We start from the raw sequence: 22,162 nt of genomic DNA, 5'->3' as shown, positions 1-22,162 counted from the left end.
ATCGATTTTTGACACAACACACCTCAGCATATTGTCCACAACTTGGTGGTGGAGTTGCTGGTACTCTCCGTCAGAGCGGTTGTGGATAAGAGGGCCGTCGTGGTGCAGTGGAGTCGAGGGGGGCCGGGGGCCATGCTGGAGGCAACCGGCAGGTCTGCAGGCAGGATGGTGGCCCGAGGCTTTGGAAGAAAAGACAAAGAGACAGGAGAGTCTGTGGTGCAGGGAGAGGGGACCCGGTTCAACACCTCTGGAGTCTCAGCAGGTTTAGGACGGGCCACGGAGCTCCTCCTCTTCTGGGGACGGTCTGCAGTAGCAGCAGAGCGCCGGCGCTTGCGGGTCAAAGTCTGAACCTGGTGAGCAACACATGACAGGATGTCAAACTAAAACCTGTTTAATACTCTCTGGAGGGTTTACACTGTGACTTATTTAATAATAATAATACATTTTATTTATTGAGCGCTTTTCATGACTCTCAAAGACACTTTACATTAAAATCATCATATAAAAGAAAGCTATAAAACCCATAATATCGGCCACACAATATTGAATATGAGGATCTGAATGTGTCACCTGGTCGTCCCTGCAGCATGGACACTCTGCGAGCGGAGACTCTCCTTCCTCTCTGGTTGTCCTGCAGGTGGACGGGAACATCACACTGCAACGACACACACATGTTAGAATGAGGCTTCACTAGTACAGTCAAATAAACATCTGGCAATAGATAAAGTGAATAATAACATTTATTGTCACAAACATAATGAGCCTATAAGTCCATTGTCCCACAAGTTGTTGATTGTTAATTGTTTGCACCTCCCGTCATGTCAAATTCCTTGTATGTTCAACATACCATGGCAATAAACGGTTCTGATTCTGACTGAAAGAGTTCATGGAGGCCAGATTAAGTTAGCAGGAGGCCCCAGGGCCACAATGAGCTACTCCCCCGATTGACCCCTGATCCTCACAGTGTGGATTTCTGTGCTTTATTAGAGCTGGTTTCAGATTAGCTGGTAGCCTGATTAAAAACATGATTACAGGAATATTTAGCATGTTCTCATAAAACTGAAAGAGTGAAGGAGTTAAAACCTCCTCAAGACAGAGGTCTGATAACAAAGCAGGGCCATCTATCTATCTATCTATCTATCTATCTATCTATCTATCTATCTATCTATCTATCTATCTATCTAGCAGAGGTCTTCAACAGGGGGTCTGCGGAGGTACTCCAGGGGGTCTGCAAAACTTTTGGTTGATTAGACGATTCTTTTTAATTTTTTTTTTGCAAACATGAATGTGTCCATTATTTTAATAGTTCAGTATTGTATGAAAGATAACAGGTATGTTTATGCATGGCAGTGGCACTAATAGGCCATCACTCATTTTTCGTTTCCACATTTATGTTTAAAATGAAAACGTCAGTTTGAATAGCTTGTATGCATGATTATCATGCAGTTGACAGATAATGTTGATATTGGCATTGGTATCAGCTGACAGTGGCACGGCCTCCCTACTCACTGTACCTTGCACATGTTTAAAATAAAAACATGAATATATGAACCTGTGTATTATTAGAATAGCTTAGTATTGAATGCACAATAAAGAGGTGTGTTTATACATGGCACTAGGCCCATTTAATATAAAACACAATTTTATACAATATATATAGTCGGGGGTCCCTGCTCCATCTCTCTATCAGTTTGGGGGTCCTTGGCCTGAAAAACGTTGAAGACCCCTGATATATAGTATTTCCATACTGTAGGAAAATATAATTATAATATATTAAAAATATAAAAGTTCAAGCACTTTATAGTTGAGAGCCTACTTTTAATAGGCTATATTTAAACATCCAATATCAATGTGTTAGCTTGGAGCTGGTTGATATGAATTTGTGATAAGAATTATTTGATAAAAGACATAATAATATGATAAAACATAAGTCAGGCAGTGATTTTAATGTATTTATAATGACTAAGTTAGATGAACTGAGTCGGTACAGTACAGTACCTGATCCATTAGCCAAACAGTGTATCATTACAGTGAAAACCACCGTCTACAATGTTTATGATGATATGAATCATATTAATGATAATATGAATGAGTTTTTTGTTTCAGTGAGGGAGTGTTCATGCCAGAGCCGATTGAAGTTTAGCTAGCTTAAAAGTTATCTTTTAAGCTAGCTAAACGTTAGCTTAGCTAGCTTAAAACGTTATGTTTTCACAGTCACGTCTACGTATAATTAATTGTTGTATATTTACATATTATGTATGCATATATAAGTACAAACGTTATTTTACCAAACCTCATTAAATAATATGTAGACAAGTCAAATCAAGTCAGCTTTAATGTAAGTCTAAAAAGAGCTTTAGGTGGATTTATTTTCTTTACTAAAGACAAATACAGAATTTAGTTTATTAGAATAATAATAACAGCAGGTGTAGCCTACATCTATTAAATACGGTCTCACCAAAAAGCTACATTTAAATTAGAAAGTTTAAAACGATGTTGTGATAAGTCAAAAGTCAGTGTTCATTATGTGAGTTCATATCAGAGTCACATGGAAGTTACAACAAGCTCCTTAAGATCTGCCTCTTCTTTTATCTCTTTTCTTATAAGTTGTTAAACCAACTTCAGCCTGTATTCAATTATTATTTTAATTTGACATCAGAGACTTTCATTTCTTTTCTTCATATTGTGGCAAACAGACCAAAGCGTTGCCTTGAATTTATCATTTATTATTTCTATCAGACCAAATCAGATCAAACACAACACACAGAGCTGCTCCCCATAAACTGAACACATTGTATGAAGACAATACTATATTTCACAGACAGTGTGAAGGCTATTTGGTCCTGTTTGTTTGTTTGTTTGTTTGTTTGTTGTTTACCAGGATATCTCAAAAACAACATAACACACTTCAATGACATTTGGTGCAAAGTTGGGCCATGAACAAGAGAACAAATGGTTTTTGATGGGAGAGCACCACCATGAGGACTTTTATAAAACGCTTCCTGTTTTGGCTGAGAACTCCTGAAACACGAGGTCTCAAATCACACCTAGTGTTTCATGGATTCCTTCATTAATAATGAATCTGACCAAAACAGAGTTTCTGCAATTTGAAATGGTTAATATTCCATCAGCTGTGTCTTTACTTCACCAGAAAGATGAATGTTGAATTCATTTATACACAGCTTATTCATATTTACAACTATTGGAAAATAAAGACTTGACATGTCTCTGATCATCATTGTGAATTTGTATTTGGTCTCACACTTCACTCACAGCCATCGAATACTGTGTTATAGTAGCTTTCATACAATAGCTAGTAACTTACAGTGCTGTCACTTCACTTAAAACTCATAAAGGTATGCTATAAGGTGTTATTGATGTTTGTAACACATTATTCCATTTCAGAAACGTAGAAATGATAATCTGTTCTGACACGTTGGAGCAGTTCTCTCTGTGTCTGAATAACTGAATAAAGTTATGGTATTTATAATGTGCTGTGTAACACAGGACTCATATTCTTCTTTATGATGTGTTCTCATTATTACTACGAATATTAACAGTATTATTGTGATTATCGTCATTATCAAAAACTTGTAAACAATCATCCACAACTTCCCCAACACTGACAAACTCCCATTTGCCCATAAACCATTATATGCATAATTAGTTGACAACAAGGCAGAGAGAAAGATAAGCAGAAGGAAAGAAACACACACATACACACACACACATACACACACACACACACACACACACACAGACACAGACACATATTTCCACAATGTTTTATTCTTTATAACCTTAAGAAGAGTTTTATGAAGCCTTATGAATTTCAAACAAAGAAACAACTCAATCTCATCAAACGTGTGCTGCTGCTGGAACTCTTCTCTGGCTGAAGGAGGAGGACAGCACACACACACACCTGTTCACTTCATCAATCTCTAGTTCTTTACGTTTCCACATGTGTCTTCTTCAGGGGAGCAAGAACACTTCTTCTTCTTCGTCTTTGGGCTTTTACGGCATCAATTACGTGGCATTGCTGCCACCTCCTGGATCTAGATCAATACTGTGCTATCTGCATACCACAACCTTTTTTATTAAATCAGTGTTATCTTCGCACTAATGTGTATGTTCACGCTGTTTGTTTGTATTTAGTATTCTTTCCTTTTAGTTCATTAAATACTTGTAGTCATCACACAGCAGCAGGATCGATGTGTCTCCACGTTGAAAGAGGCGTTCTGCGCATTTTACGCACGTGGCACAGCCTCGTAAACTTCATTAATTATTACATCTCTCATCAAGACCAGTGAGGATGTAACGGTAGTGACCTGACCGTAAAAACATCTGGAAGACAGCAGCCGTCCTCAGGATGAGTCCATCTCCACCAGAGCTGTCGGGACATTTTGATTGTATAAACCTAAAAATACTCAATTTGCTATGGATAAAAAAAATGAATTTTATATCCTGTCGATTGTTGTTGCTGCTGCTTAAATTAAAAATCGTTCAATATTTGCAACAGAGACAACACTTTTACGTGTGTTATTTTACCACACGTGCTACAGTATGACTAATGACATCATTACACAGAGGAGACGATCATTACGCACAGACAAGAAACACTGAAATTCATCATTCAATTCACTTAAACTGAAATAGAAAAACACCATTAAGTCAACACACAAGAAACACCACCTGAACATCTGTTACAGGGCTGCTGTTGCATTTCACATCACGTCAGCCTCTTTCTGGCCACTCAGTGGTTCTTAAGCTGCATTCATGGTCCAAAAAACGTATCTTGTTCTGTTTAGTGTTGCTTCATATTGAGAAGTATATATAGTAGAGTAACAGTCCAACATATTGGGAAATGAACCACATAAAGCAGAAATATACACATGGCATGGCTTGATACTGGTAATATTATTTTATTCTAGTAATATTGTGTCTGATGAAGACAAATGTTCATGCAAGAGTTTGGATAAAACATCACCAACAGAAACACAGACGCCCCTCTGAACATGACCTTGATTATGGATCCTGTTGGCCAGTTGATGTGATGAAGTCCAGATTACAGCAACTACAAAACATAGTTTGACACTGAAAATACAGCAGCAATATAATCTTTGGTAAAGATGAGGAAATCCAGGAGAAATATAAGGAAGACATTATAAATTGAGAAAATGACATCATTGAATTCAAGAGGTCGCATAATGAATGAGGAGAAATCTCTTAAATGCAAACAAATGAAGGTGCGTTTGTACGCTGGAGGTTCATTGCTTCTTTTTATCAAAATGCAATTCCCAATAAGGCAACTTTCCCTTTGATGAAAAGACATTTCCCTTCAAAATGTAATTAAAACAAATACTGAGTTTGCTTCCGATAGTTAACTAGCAAATAATCACATTATAATGGTGATTTTTATGCCTTGTAAAAATAGTATAATGTATTACAACTATGGGAATTATAATACAGTATGAGCCCTACTAATAACAAATGTCAGTGAGTGACCAACAATCATGAAGTAGTATGATACTTGACCCTATAAGTCACAATAAAATGCTTCAAATTGTGTTGTAGTTGTTGTTTGTTGTAGCGTTATGAATACTTATGAGTGCTTTAAACTATTGTATGTTTCTGTGTGTTGAAGAAACAAACAGGAACTCTCGTATCGGATGGCGGACCCGTTCTCCGTGCTGTCCCTGCCTGCAGCTCATGTCCTCAGCTCGGTCGGGTTCAGAGATCCATGCTCACACTTGTAGTTTGTTTTGTCCAGCAAGTTGAATAGGAGGGAGTTAAGGTCAAAGAGACCGTCTGCTGCTTCAGGACAACGTGCTGAAGAGGGTTAACTTTAACGTCTAGAGCAGGGGTCTCCAACGTTTCTCAGGCCAAGGACCCCCAAACTAATATAGAGATGGAGCAGGGACCCCCGACTATATATATTGTATAAAATTGTGTTTTATATTAAATGGGCCTAGTGCCATGGATAAACATACCTCTTTATTGTGCATTCAATACTAAGCTATTCTAATAATACACAGGTTCATATATTCATGTTTTTATTTTAAACATGTGCAAGGTACAGTGAGTAGGGAGGCCGTGCCACTGCCTTTCATAAACATACCTTGTCAGCTGATACCAATGCCAATATCAACATTATCTGTCAACTGCATGATAATCATGCACACAAGCTATTCAAACTGACGTTTTCATTTTAAACATAAATGTGGAAACGAAAATGAGTGATGGCCTATTAGTGCCACTGCCATGCATAAACATACCTGTTATCTTTCATACAATACTGAACTGTTAAAATAATGGACACATTGATGTTCGGCGGACCCCCTGTTGAAGACCTCTGGTCTACAGATGACTGCTGTGCCACTTCTCTTGTATTTCCCAAATGGTCAATCTGCTGCCCTCTGCTGGTTCAATGTAAATCTCAGGACGACCTCTGGGAATATGCATCTAATAGCAACCTGAATACTTATAATACACTATTAGAATGTGAAATGAATTAGGATAGTTACATTCAAATAGGAACTATTTTACAACTTAAAATGCTACTAAAGATTTGATTTTACACCACAGTTGATGATATTGTGCATTATAATGTCTATTAGAAAATACATGTTGTGGGTTTAGATGTTACACACAATATGAATGAAGCATTTTTGTGGGCAAATGTGGCAATCCTGGAAGCTGTGTTGAAAAACACCAACACACAACTCATCATTTCTCTTTTAATTGAAAAAGTCATACAAAGCGTTTTCCATGAACATAAATATGGAGGATAGTGCACACTGCACATCAACGTCCACAGCTCAGGCCTGCTGTCGTCTGCAGTACAATCCGTCACGGTCTGACAGTTCATCTTCTTTAGCTCATGTGCTCTTATACCTCATCACTGTATAAAAATAAAGGCGTGTCTTGAATACATTTGAATGTTCATAATGTAGACTTTTTTTTAAAATGACCCATTCACATGTAAAAACACTGCAGCTGTAAAGACTCTGCAGAAAGTCCCGTCAGACTGACTTCCCACATCAACTCTTCCTGTTGTTTTAATACAAACAAGACACAACTACTGTCAAGCTCCTGTCAAACAGAAGCGTCTGTAAAGGATGCTCGAGCTTCATCGACTTTCAAATGATTCATTTGAGAATTATTGTGGTGTGCACAAACATATGCTCCAGTGCAATGACAGTACAGCAGTATAGATGGCATGATCTCCAGCCGCATACATATCGCTCTTTCTGTTCTAAATCCACATGGTATATGTCAGTAGCCATGTGTGAGACATGAATGCGGTCAGAATAAGAAAATAAAAAAGCCCCGGTTTAAAATATCTCTTGGATGCTGACGTTTTGTTGTATTTAACACCACGGTTCATGTTACGTTCTGGGAACATTCAGCGTCAACGTGCTCAGATCATTGAGTCTGTAGCCATTGAGATACATTCAGACTCTGGAACAAAGAGTCTCAACAATCACTCAGTGAGTGAGCGTAGCGTCATCTACTGTGTGTATTGTGAGCTAACAGCTGTTCTACTTCTAAATACTGACTGAGCAGAGATCACTGCAGTGCAACACTTCAATGACTTTCTATTGGAAGTATGCGCCGCTATTTATCTTCTTAAATGGAAACTACAGCTTTGCAGCCAAAATCCAGTTCTTATTTGGTTCAATCATATATGTGACAACATATATGTGACAATATGCCAGACAGAAACACATATTTAGAGATTTTCACCTATTTTGCTTCCATGACATGTCTTCATTCAGACGAGTGGGGAGAAAACATCCGGAGTACACATTCAGGTGTTTCTTTTACTACGTTGTCTCTTTGCGTCTGTAGATTTCTACTAAATTCACCAAAAGTTACCTCATTTGCATATTTAAACATGATACAAATACAAGAAAATGATGTCTTAATGTAAGTAATCAACTGGGGAAGTTTCATGTTGATATTTATTAGTTATTTATTTCATCTGTAGAGTCTTTAAAATGTATTCATTTTACAAAACACATCTTTAAAAGCACTTCCATAAACCCAACCTTCCAGTGTCATACCTCTATATTCTGAAGCTTTTACACAGGTCATTCATAGCCTGATTTATACAACATTTGATGTCTATAAACATGGCCCAATGTTTTGTTTCTATTTTCTGATTTATGGAGTGATACAAAGAGATGACCTCTGTAAAAACATTTCACTCTAATATTCTACTAAATGAAACTAGAATCTGGAACCTGGCTTAATTCAACATTCAGATTTCTGTTCTGGAACTTCTTATACCAAAATATAATGTATTTTATGTAAATGATCACCTGGGGAAGTTTCCAGTGCTTTCTATTAACAGTAATCGTTTTTTCTTTTGATCACATTCCTGTAATGTTTCCCCGTACGGAGGAATAGTGTATCTCCTCCATCTTCTCCTGATGGTAGCTGATCACTAGGCACCATCAAGTCTTAAAAACATCTTCACAATCAGTGCTTTTGATTTAGAGGAACTCATATCAGCTTCCTGTTACTGTTACTTTGCAATGAGAGAAGGTTGGTCTGTAACTCTAGAGCCTGTGGGTCAAAATGCTTCCATGTCATGTTGATGCAAACAGGTTGTTCCCCACTGACTGCACTATAAAGACCTCTAAAGACAGTCCTGTGTATCTTTGGTTCAGTATCCGGTGTTGCAGGCAAACATATGACCTGTATTATACGTTCCATACAGGCTGTGGCCAACAATAAGCTACACATTAATCAGAAAATAAATATCATATTTACAATTTCAATTCTGCAGGCAACTTTAAAATGATTACAAGTTTGGACTTGTGTTTTTGCAAAGTCACCCAACTGCCATTTCATAAGCTGAACCACCGACAGAAGTAAAGCCAAAAAAGAAAAGGATTAGTCATATATATATATATATATATATATATATATATATATATATATATATATATATATATATATATTGTTTTGTCTTTCTTTCTGCTGTAGACATATTCTCATTAAGACATAGATCTTCATATATCTCACCCAGTTCTTCACTAACTCTGAGCAACATTCTCTCCTCTGAACAGAACTCATACGTTGTGCTTGAACCCGTTCTATCTGGATCATTTCTCCTTTAGCTCGTTTTTAAGCAAAGATCTGCAGAACCATCTTCATATTTAATCTGAATGTTCATCCATGAGACTTGCACACACGGCGATGGTCCATTTGCTTTGTGGAATTAGTAAATATAATATAACATTCAATAGCAAAAATTGAAGAAAAAAAATACAACAAATAAAATAGAAATGCATTGATAAGGTAGAAAACAGGATACTGGACAAATGTATGTATGAAAATTATATCTATACATAGTTTGCAATGTATGCAGTGCATACACAATATAAAAGACTTGAGTATAACAGTCTGTGTCTGAAAGTCTTACTACGAAAGCTTCTTGACGCAAAAGCAAGCGTCAATAAGTGGGTTTGACATTTTCATCGACTGTAATTCTGCTAAAATAGTAGTTAAAGCAGCCGAGCCTTTCTGAGAGTGCAGAGGGACAGACTTCCACTGTTGTTTGTCGACAGCACTGTTGGGCCAGAGCTGGCAGGTGTTAGACCAGAGATCCAGCCTGGTTCTGTGCAGGCACCATGATGGGCACCCCTCCCATGCGGGCGATGTTGGAGGCGGTGACCGTGGAGGTGGGCAGTGGCGGCGGGACGGGAGCCGCCTGGTGCTGCAGCTGAGGCTGGCTGTAGGTCTGCGGCAGCACCTGAGCCTGGGGCAGCTGGGTGTGGCGCTCCGGTCTGGGCAGGGAGCTCCCGTTGGTGCCGCCCTCGGAGGAGACGGCCTGTCCGCGCGGCAGGGTGGTGCTGTTGTTGTAGCCGTAGTGGGTGGGGGTGGAGGCTCCGTGGTGGCGGGACGGCCGGTAGCCGGCCATGCTGCCCGTGGCGGTGATGATGGAGGCGGTGTCTGAAGGTGGGCGCTGGGGGTACTGCTGCAGGTGGTGGTGGTTGTTATGGTTGTGGGAGGGCTCTTTGTGGTGCGGGCTGGAGGCAATGGAGGACAGGGTGCCATTCTTGGAGATGATATCTGAACCCATGCCACTCTTTGCCCAGGACACACGCTTGGGAGCCTGAGCATCCTCCCTGGAGGGGGACGGGACCCAAAGTCAATTTCATTTGCTCACAAGAGCTTAATTCAACATTTGAAAGAATAATTCAATTGGGGGGGGGGGGGGGGCAACCTTTTGGACTGCGGTCCATATGCAGAACAAAATAAGGAGCCAAACAATAGTCAATGTCCAATTTTCTACTAGTTACACTGAAAATCAGCATTTTTATGTATTTTCTATCAAAATAATAATACTGCAAATATTTAAAAAAAAGTATTTCTATATCTGCTGCTCTCAAATTTTATTTCCTTTTGAACTGGACTACAGTGTATGGCCTGAGGGCCCACTTAAAGATTACGATGTAAATGTAAATGAGTCAGTCTAATATTAAGATGTAACAGAAATGGTAAAATATAGATTTCAGTCCCAAGAGGTTAAGACACTACATTTAGTTGACATTAAGTGTTTAAACCAATGTTCATACCATTTATTAGAAATATGCTGAAGCCATGTTTTAGTCGAATTACCAGCCGTTTAAAAACGGGCAGCAGGCCACAGTTGGTCCACGGGCCGTAGTTTGGCAACCTCCGAAACAAACTCTTCCACTTAAAAAAGTAGAATTCAATAATTTTGATGATCAAATAATCGCCTTGATTATTGAACATTTGCTGCCTCCATCTTGAAGGGTCAACTTGGAAACTACAACTGTTTGCACTGTTTCCTGACAAAACAATGAATCCATAACTGAGGAAACAATCATCAACATCATGGTTTGCATCTTTAGGTGGACCATATTCAGAGTCTGGTTGGAGGAGGAGGACAGCACACAGAAAGCTCTATTTCTACAACATGGTGCTGATTTCAAAGCCTAATGGCTCAACATGTGGAAGCTTCACATGTGATAGCACCATCTTATGGTTGAATTACATCAATCCAGCCAAAAAACTAACAAATCTAGAATCACCAAATCTAGAATCAAATTCCAATTAAATGTCCAACAAACTGTATCTAATAAATAACAGTTGAACTTAACATATAAGGAAACATTGTGTGAGTGCCTGTCTCTTTAAGATCCCCTCCAGAAAAAGCCTCGTCTGCAAGAAAAAGCAGCTTTGCAAAGGTAATGTCTCAAGCCCATGGCGGTATGTTCTAATGAGCGTGCATGTGACTTAGGAATGAGCCGGATCTCATTGGCTTGTTGAATGACATGTTTTCTGATCCAGGCAGCCCACAGTTAACTGACTGGGTCGTCTTATTACACAGTTTGTGTGTTGGTAGGCACTCCAGATACCCCAACGTATGAGCACAAGCTTTACATGATATGTCCCCTTTAACACATGTGATAGAGGCCACATGGAGGTAAGCCACATGAACTTACTTGATTTCGTTGGCCATGTCGTCCTCGTTGTCTCTCCGCCTCTTCACCAGGAAAAGGAGGCAGAGGAGGAGGAAGATGAAGCCAATCACTGAGCCCAGGGTGGCGCCGACGATCATCCCCACATTAGTGGCTACAGGAAGAGTCATGGGACACAACGATTACATGTCACCAAAGCAGAACATGTCTACATAGCATCCATACTGTTTTTCTCTGTTGGACAAATGTCTCAGATGAGTGTGTAAGAGAGGAGTTGTATTGGAAACACTATTTCAGCTATTTCTCATGTGTTGTTGTGTGCTACGTACAGGTGACGATCTCCAGGTTGATGAAGCAGCTCTCTGACCCGGCTGAGTTGCTGGCTGTGCACACGTACTTCCCCGACATGTTGTTGCTCAGGTTGCTCAGCTTCAGAGTGCCGGTCTTCTCGTCTGAAAGCAGCATAGAACACGGAGCACTACGGTCAAGCATGCATGCGTGCACCTTGTTCCATGTGTATCTGGGCGATCACATGAAAACACATGACAGCACAAACCCTGACTGCATTATGGATATGCTTTATTTTATTACCCAGAAATCTATACTCTTCATCCTTAGTTGTTGGTGTTGGTTATGATGTCATCTTAAAGAACAAGGACTTCATACAAGACAAGAAGTAGTCCTTGCTTCAGCTTCTGTGTGTCCACTCTGCCGTCTTAGGATCTCATTTTATTAAGTATTAAGTTATAAGTATAAAAGTTCTCTTTAGGATTTTCAGAGCACAAATATAGCAGCAAACAACTACTTTCTATCTATAGATATATATTATAGGTATGAATTGCTGACATACAATGTCACGCACGTGCCTTTTAGTGCATGTTACATGTATAAAATATACAATAACATATTATTGTATATATATACACATGTATATATTTTGCAATAGTTTGAAAAGGAGAAATATGCTTTGGACGAGAAGATTGATACCACTCTCATATTTGTCTGTTAAATGCGAAGCTACATCCCGCTACATTAGCTTAGCATTCAGCCTGGAAGCAGTGAGCCTACTTCTGTTCAAAGGTAAAACTAAATTAAAATAAATACACTCTTGGCAAACTGGAGAAAAAGCTAATTTCCTGTAAAGTTGAACTATTCCTTCTAAATAGACCGTAACATTTATTTTTACAATCAACACTTGAAATGATGAAGGGACTTGCAAATGACAAGGTAGCACAACATGTAAACCATACTTTGGTGTTTCATTCTTACCTCTTTACTGAAGATTTCATTAAACTTATTTTCTTTTTCTTTTTACAAAATGTACCAAAACACTGGCAACGAGAAACACCTTGGGTAGATGATAACAAGAATAAATATGACAACAATGTAAATCACATCCTCTAAACTAAAAAGGCAATCTGGTTTGAATTGACATCAAACATTATTACTAAACTTGTTTACAAGAGATTTAGCCAAGGATCTTTAGAGGGAACCATGAAGTGCATCTTTTGGGATACACTCTATTCCTAACGAACCGTTTGGATATCTCATCGTCACCTCATCCCACATTAAACACTGGTATGCAGTAAGCTGCGTATGGTGACTCCTAGCTGTAGTATTAAACATATACTGCTGCTTATGCCATCTGAATAATTAGTTACAATCACAGAAAAACTCCACACACAGGGGCGTCAATCACATGTAATTCCATTAAATTAGCTTCTGCTAACATTACTGTTCCCTTTCACACCGATTTATAGAATTAAAATCATGCAAAATATCAAGACATTCAATTGTTGCTGAGCAACAGGGGCAGGTACATGAATGTGCTGAGTCCACTCACTGAGCATGGGTGAGAAGAAGACCTCCGAGCTGGGGCTGGTCTTCTTCCACTTGTACAGGGGAACGGGCTTCCCGGAGCTGGTTTTGCAGCTCAGAGTCACGTTCCCCTTCAGCACCGGCTTCCCTGATAGAGAGCACTTGGGAACCCCGGGAGGGACTGAGACGAGAGGATCAAAGAATGTTTCTTTTGTTAGATTATACAACGTCATTTAATGTATGAAATATAAACTACACTGCAATTAAGGTGAAGTCTTCCCAAGCAGGATGTAGTTCTCACCCTTCACGTCCAGACTGAGCTCAGCAGTGAGGCCGGGATTACCGGGGATGATGACCTGGCAGAGGTAGCGTCCTGAGTCGGACTCCTGGGTGTTGTTGATGTACAGCGACACGTCGCGTGAGGGCATGCTGGAGGAGAAACCCACGCGGCCCTTAAACTGGGAGCTGCCCACGCTCGTGGAGTCTTTGGTGTAGGCGATGATCTGGTCGACACAACAGAGAGCCAACGTCAACCAGTGTCTTTGACATCCATGTCAGTATGATTGTACAGTTATCCCTGGTCAGAAGAATCACAAGGGTTTTTAATCCTGCCCACAACATTGTGATTGTTTGGCATTTCTCGAACATTTGGCTGAATGTCACCCGGGTTACATGGAACACAATTTGTAAAATCTTGTCATAGAATCACGCACTGCACATTTGTGGCCCATTTCCATCAGTTCCTTCATCACCATGAACACGCACACTGTAGTTTATTTTCATACAAAGTCCTGCTGCCACAAATACTCACTAGAGCACCAAAGCTCTGCTGAAAGTCATCATTTAAAGCAGCATTTACTTTAGTTTGAGTGGTGCTAAAAACTACAGTGCCCAGCCGATGAATCTAAACTGTATGAATGTATGCTGTGACCCATCTTTAAAGATGAACATCTTTAACCAGTGGGCTTGTGGCTGAGTGGGGTAGAGAGCTGCAGGAATGAGTCCTGAAAGCCAGGAATAAGTTGTTGTTTTACTTCTGATTCCCTCATCTCAAACTCAATGGGTTTAGAATGTGTTTTTGGTGAGGTGTCTGAAATAAGGTCTGTGGTTAACACAGACAAGCTAAAGAGAATTCAAAGATTTGTTGTACGACTTAAAGTACATCAGTAAATACCCCTGTGGTGAATTTAGAAGCTTTTACGTGTCTTAAATGAGGTGGTTGATAACAAGTGTCTGAACGAGACGACTAAGCGTCCTCACTGGAACACCAGTCCTCCTTTAGCTCAGTGCTGGAGACGTGAAGTCATGTGACTGTGGTGGAGTTTATAATAGCATTAATAACGTTAGCTTTTTACTTTATTATGTATTTACGCTTCAACAATTACAAAAGTGGTGTTCATTTGTGAAGTGTATCTTGCTGAACAAAATCTGTAAATTGCATCAACGTTTCTCTGCCACAGAGATTATTTTCTGCAATAATCCTAAATCCCATTGGCTTTTTGGACCAGTGGGATGCTAACTTCCTGGTTGGCCTATAAAAATACATCATCACTGATGCTCTCTGCTGAGAGACAGACCATCACTCTTTGGTTTTCTTGGCTAAAACATTAGTAAGTAATATCGGGAGCCTAAACCTTTAAATTGAAGGAAGTTGGAAGAGAATGTGTGAGACAGCTACTGACAATGCCAGAAGATGTAGCCCTGAAGGACACGGCTAGTCAGGAGCTTTCAGACAGAGGATCTCTATCATTTTAACATCACAACTTCCTCCTTTAAAAACTTACAGTAATTCAGTCAGAAACGAAGGATAAGAAAACTATTCAAAGTTGGATTGAAGCTAGATTTAACAACTGATTTAGTTTCTCTCAAACTTCAATGCTGATTGAGTCCATACCCTTTCATTTAGGTGTCAGTGCATGGAGGCCAACTAGATGTGAGACACAAAACACCCACACGTGTAGGAAAAGCCTAATTCATGAGGACTTTCTCCGTGACAAGGTCCTGTAGAATAAACATCAGGAAATGATCTTGTTTGGAAAGAACAAGACTGAACTGGTTTCTCAATTTTCAACTAACTAGTTAGTTTATCAGAGTTAATGAGCTCACACTAGCTGGACTGTCTACCATGGGGGATGGCTGTGCATCACTGTAACATAAGGCATCTAGGATTGGCTTTGCGATAGTCCGTTTGTTCTTTTTATTCATCTGTTTGGCTACAAATGACAGCAGAGCAGAGTGGGACACTGATGGCTGTCCCTTTTAATCAACGGTGTCTTTTCCAGCTCTCTGAGTTCTCTTTTCCCCCCGTTTCCTTTTTGATTGTGATCCTCCATCTGTACAGCCCAGCGATCTGACCAGGGCCAATACGTAAGGTGAACCACGGCCAGGTCTCTAGATGATGTCAAAATAACAATACAGGGCTGGGGGGCTGGGGGGGGGGTGTTCAGCTGGGCTTTTACGCATAACCCCTCTGCTTCATTTCCTGCATAAATAATCTGATTTGGAAAAACACGTTTATCTTAATTTCCTACTGCAGAAAACCTACAGTGTGGTTTATTAAAGCAGGAGAGAAATAATATATAATATTAAAAGGTTAAGCCGGTTTTGTCTTGGATTAATTTCCAAGGGTTTACAAAGGAAGAGCTTTGACAGATTAACAGCATAAGAACATAACTGTAATCCCACACATTATAGCCACAGAAGGCAACATAAAAGATTCCCCTGCTGGGCTGCAGATACTGTAGTATATTAGATATGAAGATGAAGAAATATCTCATTCATGTTTTCCATATGCCTGTTTGTAGCGTCTCCTATTGGCTTCCTTACCAGCTGGCTGCTGTTGGAGACAAAGTTCCAGAGGATGGTGTTGGTGCTCAGGTCGCTGCCTGGCCCTGTGCTGTACGTGGCCCTCAGCACCACCATCTGACCCTTGATCACATCCATGCTGGGTTGGAGCATCTGGATCTGGGCCCATATGCCTGGAGGAGGAAGGGGGGGGGGGGAAGAGAGAGAACTGTCAGTGTGACCCATCTCCAAAACGGGCCATTCTTCATCTACACTCACTGTAAAGCTGAATGCACCTGTATTCACTTTATGACACACTCATATTATTATGGCAGAAGTCATTCACCTGCTGCTGTCAATACAACTAGACATTTCATGTCATGCAAAAATGTCACGAGCATACATATCAGAAATTATGATTTGATCCAATATTATGTATAACGATGACAAAAAATGAACAAATACAACTTTATTCATTTACCATCTTTCAAGCACAGAATGCAACACAAAGTTCTAAACAATTCAGCAACAAAAGACCAAAAACAAGTTTAAAACCAAATATATATACAAAAGGAAGAAAACTAATGAGATGAAAAATGAAATGTTATCTGAACATTACAAAAACAAAGAAAGACAGCCGCATGTTATAGGTGACTGGACAGTGTGGAGGAGCTGGGCTGCAGTCCAGTGGCCACAGTACAATGTTGGCATTGTAGGTTTCTGCACACCACGGATACGTTGAACCTCAACGTTTCTGAACCATTAATATGTTTCATTTCAACACTTCTAGATACATGCACTGGTATAGTGTTTGAACCACTTGTGGTGCTTTTCATGTGCATTTGGCATTTCCAAACTGCATTCTCAACTACGTTTAGGTTTAGGCAACAACGGGACACGAACAGCAGTCTCCTGGGTGAAAGTCCCACATTTGGAATTACATAGAAACGTATGTGTGGTGCGTCAGAAAGAAACATAATCCTGGAGTATATACGTAATAGACGATGCAGTTTTCTTGTAAAGGATTGTTCTTTTTAAGAGACCAGGCTGGGAGACTTGACATGCTATAAATACAATTTCAAAGCACAATTCCTTAAACTCTGTGTCGATACTCTGCATTAAAAAGCCAAAAACATATACACAAAAAACTGTAACAGCATCATGTTTTCTAAGCACTGAATGTCATAAGTCATAAGGAAAGTCTATGCAGCAAGAATATCAGAAATAGAGTCAAATATGCTGAGGAAAGAGCTTCATCGCGTCTTAAGAAGGAGAATATGCAAACAAGTCTATTCGTCATCAAATCATTACAAATGTTCCTACCAACTAATGTTGGGAGAATATCCAGGTGAGCACTGGATACAACACACATCTTCAGTCGAGCAGAAACAGTCCACAACAACAACCGACACACGCTCAGCTTCTAGCCGCCGGAGCACAGAGCGCTCCATGTTCCATCTCTAGAAGACCTGATCTCAGGGAATCATGTGGGATCCATGTGACGTTCATATGTGACGTTGAAATGAGAGCAAAGAAAAAAAGGAAAGAAGAATTCCACAGCAGTGCAGAGAAAAAAGCTTTTCTTTAACAATGTCAAAAATATTTCACCTTTGTATTCATTTAATTAACTGCAGGCCCAGTAGAAATGACCTCAATAATGGTGTTAATGTAGTAATTAGTTTTACTTGGATTGATCTCATTATTGCAGTGAATCTCTAATAGCTTGAATATCTCGTTGATTACTGTATTTAATATCTCAAGGTCAAATTAAGAGCCAAATGAAACACAAAGAACACGACTCCTCCTGAGGCTGTTAATCAAAAGTGAGAGTAGTTTATGTGGAGCAGCCTGATATGAAGTACTCAGTGTAGCGTGCATGTATGGCCAGAGAGGGGCAGCAGAGAGCCAAAACACACGTGCTACTCAGAAACAAATGGGAAACACATTTTCTGCAGCTTGATATTTACAATCATAAGCAATGTCCAGTTTTGGATCATTTATTGTGGTTTGATGTGCACATGAAAGCGACATTCATTCATGCACACTGTAACTGGGACACAGAGTTTGTTTTGTTAATTCTCACTGTGCTTCATTTATTAATTCATCCAATTAATTCATTCGTTACTTCAGCTAATTAATGTTTTTTGACATTGTCTCCACTGCATGTCATTCCCTTTGTGGGTGAGGAATGATTTGACTTTGGATCATGTTGTTAGACCATCAGACCTAACTTCTCTGTGACACACACACACACACGCACACACTCTTCTTCCCCCCCCCCACCCCCACCCCCCACATAGCCTCCCCCTGGTCTTCTCTTTATCTCTCAGCTCTGACCCGTCCACCTCTCCTCCAGGCAGGATTCCTCTTTGCTTCCAGAACTCTTCCCCTCAAATGATATTCCTGTGAACGGTTCCAACACTGAGTGAAGGTGTAGAGTCCGGTCTGATCCGTCTCACAGGGTTCATCACAAATCATGCAATGAAGACACGTGGCAGGGGTACGCACGCTTTAAAGAATGGATGGGATTTCTGTGCGTTGTTGTTGTGTGTGCTAACCAGTGTGACTGACATGACCTTTGTGTGAATGCCATGCAAAAAGTATCATAGCTCTTCACTGTTTTGCAACAGGGATATTAATATTCCTATTAACTGGTGGCGTTGTTCGTTAAGTGTGAAGCAGTGTTCTGTCCAGACTGATAGCTGAACCTCTCCACTACGTCTGCACCAGCTAGACACTACAGAGATACACTTGGTCTACTCATGTCATGGTGCATGACTTCTGGGTCGTGAAGTCCTCACTTTTGCCTCAGGCTTGCTGCCAAGTGGGATCACCAACTTGCAGAAGTTCCCTATGCTGCTTTAAAGTTACAATGAAATGTGTCCTGCTTGCTCCCTCTAGCATATTAAGATGTTAACACAGGTAATGATGAACCAGCAGGATCTCAGCTAAAGAGAGAACGAATCAGAATCAGCTCTATTGGGCAGGTATGAGTACACATACCAGGAACATGACTCAGTTGTTGTTCTCAAAGCACATTGATGTGGTGTGGTGCGATCTTTTATATGATCTGGTCTTTTATATACCGCTCCTGTAACAGAACAATACCATATTTATAGGGATTTCTTTTCCCAACGTCCAACTGGCGGCAGTGGAAACAAGTTGCGAACACAACCTGATAGGATGAACTTGATTATTTGTACATCCAGCAGTTATGGACAAAGATTGACATTCATTTGGAGTGGTGTTTTCTGTTCACCTGATGAATGTAAGTCCACTATTCCCATTCTTTTAGCTCTGTTTTTGGTCCCCACCACCTGTCTCTGTAGCTGTTAAATGCTCCATTATGTTCACCAGCTAGTTTGTAACTGTTTCTGTCTGCTGTTTGCTGCTGAGCGGGTAGTGTACAGTGGCTTTATATGTCTTTCCCCCCGAAAGCAACTGCCTACTGCTACGCTATGAGAGCGCTGGGATCAAACCAAAACAGTCGAAGCTATAAAGCTCCATAGAGCCGAGAAGGAGCTGCAGATTCAGGTGATAATTATGTTTTCAGTTTGGTTTGTTTGTCTGTCAGCAGGATGATGGAAAAACTACAGACTCAATTTTTAATGAAGCTTGGTGGAAGGGTGTATCACTAGCCAAGGAAGAACGGGTCAACCTTTGGAACGGATTGGCCTTGGCGGAGTGCCCTTTTTGGTCTATTACTACCAGAGGGTTTCACATTGTCATTTGATACATTGTTATCATAAGAATATAACTGCTTTAGTAACAAATGTGCATATACATCCTTAAAAAATGGCTCAAGATGATTTGCTTTTCCCTGATTTTAAGAAAAATCCAGCTGTAAGATTTAATCTTAAATGAATATTATTCCTAATGAACACCTCCTGTGTTTTCTCAGCACAGCTGAAACTAGAATGGCAACAATGCTCCATGTAAAGAGATCTGTACAGAGTAGGTGTAGGTATCAGTTTCTCGGTCACTGTGGAGACAGATGGAGATGTGTCAGCGATGACGGAGAAAGAGAATGTGTAGGCTATTCTCCTTTGGGAACATTGTTTCTAATAAAGAGTCACACAAATGAAGTCATTATGATATAGACAGAGGTGAGGAAGGAGATGGATGGAAAATAAGGTGAACTGTGGAAGAAAGAAAGGTGCTGAAAAGGAGGAGAGATGAAGGACAAGAGACAGAGTCAATGTCTCTTAAGACCCTAAGAAGATTTGCTGAGGCAGTGGGAAGCAGACCTCTTGTCTGGAGTGGTGCTGACTGATGGATGGATGGATGGATCAGTGGACATGTAAAGATGACAGAAAGAGGCTTAAACATAAACGCAATGAGTCATAGTGGAGCAGCTCTCTGATGATTGCAGTAAGCCGGTAACAGACTCCACTGAGAGGCTGCTGTAAGAAGACTGGGCGTACTGCAGAATAAAAGTCTCTGGGACAAGGACGATGTTATGAAAGACAACACAACACAATGACTTGTATTCTTAAAGCAACAGCGAGTAGGGTTTGTATGTCTGGACTGGTGTCGTTACAATAAACGCAATGCATTTTAGGAAATACACCCATTCAACTCAGTCGCCCAACTAATAGAATAGATATCCGCAAACTTAAAACCATGCAGAGAACACTGTATGTCTAAAGGACCTTCACCAGAGCATACATGGTTCAGTTGGAATGGCACATGTAGAAACAAAGAAATGACATCCTGTATGCAGAACACCCTAGTGACCAGAAACAAACCACGGGATATGTTGAATGTCCACTTCATAAATAAGTTTCATATCAGCCTTGTTTCACGCTTGCAGAAACACACAATGACACAATTGACACAATGCCACATGGTTAACGCTGTGAAGTTCGAAAGAATATCACGGTTTGAATTCAAATTAGGTAACAATAAAACGTAACAACTGTAACAACTTAAATAGCGTAAGTAAACAATAACCACCCTAAGCGGACTTTCTTACGTAACAAGCTTAACAACGTTAAGTTACAAGTGATGTGTTTGTTTGTCTGACTCATCCACCACCCATCCCAACAGCCGTCAAAAGACTTTCTCGCTTCTTATACTGTCTGTGAAACCACAAAACTGTCAATAACGGCCGCTCGGTATACTACGTCACTTGCTCTGACCTAATGCAACCACCTCCCATCACCTCTAAAGCTCACTGACATGGGACATATTGCTAATTGAATACGTACAAAAACCAAAGTGTACAAAAGAAAAGTTGTGGTATTTATGTGCCTTGCTCCCTGTCTTTATGCTAAGCTAACTGTCTCCTGGCCATAGAATGGTATCGTTATGTGTATCTAACTATTGGCAAGAATGCAAATTAGACTATAAAAAAAAAAATCCTTTCTTTGTGGGACCAGAAGGACTTCAGAGGTTCAGGTGTTGCTTACTTACTATTGTGGACAAGAACAATGTAGGACTTTGTTCTAAGTGTTTTGTGACCTGTAGTTTGCATACAAGACTTCCCAGCAGGGATCACCCAGACACCATGATTTCACTGCGGGAAAATGGGCCAAATGTTCAGCTCCTCATTAGTATAGATGGGCTGCTCTTCATGATTTAGCCTGTTCAGACGGGTGCATTTCCCCCCCCCCCCATAAAAATCTTGCCAAGTGCTGTTTTAAGAAGCTTTCCTGATAGAAATCCCTCCTCTCCGATAAGAGGAAAAGATGAATCAATGTGTGGAAAGATGAGAAATAGAGGCATAAATAGAGAACTGAACAAGGCCACGCAAGTCACACTCATAACATTCACTTTTCACTCTGAGTTCGGTCAGTGAGGCTTAATTTTTCCCGGCGTGGCAGCTCTAAAATCCACTCTGGAGGCTTCATGATGATTGGCTTTAAATATTCCATGGTGACTGATGGCAGAGCAGATGGGAGTCAGTTCACTCAGTGTGGAGAGAATGGAGGGAGTAATGAGGTCTGGATGGGTCTCTCTCTGGAGGTGATGGGGCAGTTTCACTAAGTCTGGTTTAACAAGGTGTATCATGGTGGCTTTTATAGGTGAATGTGCACTAGTAATAGGACATTATGTACAACAGGGAAGGGTGTATCATCGTATGTTTCGAGCAATGCTTT

At 40.2% G+C, this 22,162-nt stretch overlaps 1 protein-coding gene across 1 annotated transcript in view; it reads right to left on the bottom strand.

Annotated features, from left to right (window-relative positions):
• Positions 1 to 8,980: 8,980 nt before the first annotated feature.
• Positions 8,981 to 22,162, bottom strand: part of esama (endothelial cell adhesion molecule a) — a 57,789-nt gene continuing 44,607 nt past the window's right edge. The window contains exons 2-7 of the mRNA XM_076102131.1: positions 16,104 to 16,255; positions 13,579 to 13,780; positions 13,303 to 13,458; positions 11,789 to 11,911; positions 11,484 to 11,613; positions 8,981 to 10,139 (exon numbers count right to left, since the gene is read on the bottom strand). Of these exons, the coding sequence (XP_075958246.1) occupies positions 9,605 to 10,139; positions 11,484 to 11,613; positions 11,789 to 11,911; positions 13,303 to 13,458; positions 13,579 to 13,780; positions 16,104 to 16,255 (1,298 nt within the window). The 3' untranslated portion in view covers positions 8,981 to 9,604. The remainder of the gene's footprint in view (positions 10,140 to 11,483; positions 11,614 to 11,788; positions 11,912 to 13,302; positions 13,459 to 13,578; positions 13,781 to 16,103; positions 16,256 to 22,162) is intronic.

The sequence above is a fragment of the Anarhichas minor genome, unplaced genomic scaffold (assembly GCF_050575085.1).
Source record: "Anarhichas minor isolate MPS153535 unplaced genomic scaffold, ASM5057508v1 ptg000027l, whole genome shotgun sequence".
Lineage (NCBI taxonomy): Eukaryota > Metazoa > Chordata > Actinopteri > Perciformes > Anarhichadidae > Anarhichas > Anarhichas minor.
The sequence above is the reverse complement of the archived record's forward strand: the minus strand, read 5'-3'. Positions and strand labels throughout refer to the sequence as shown.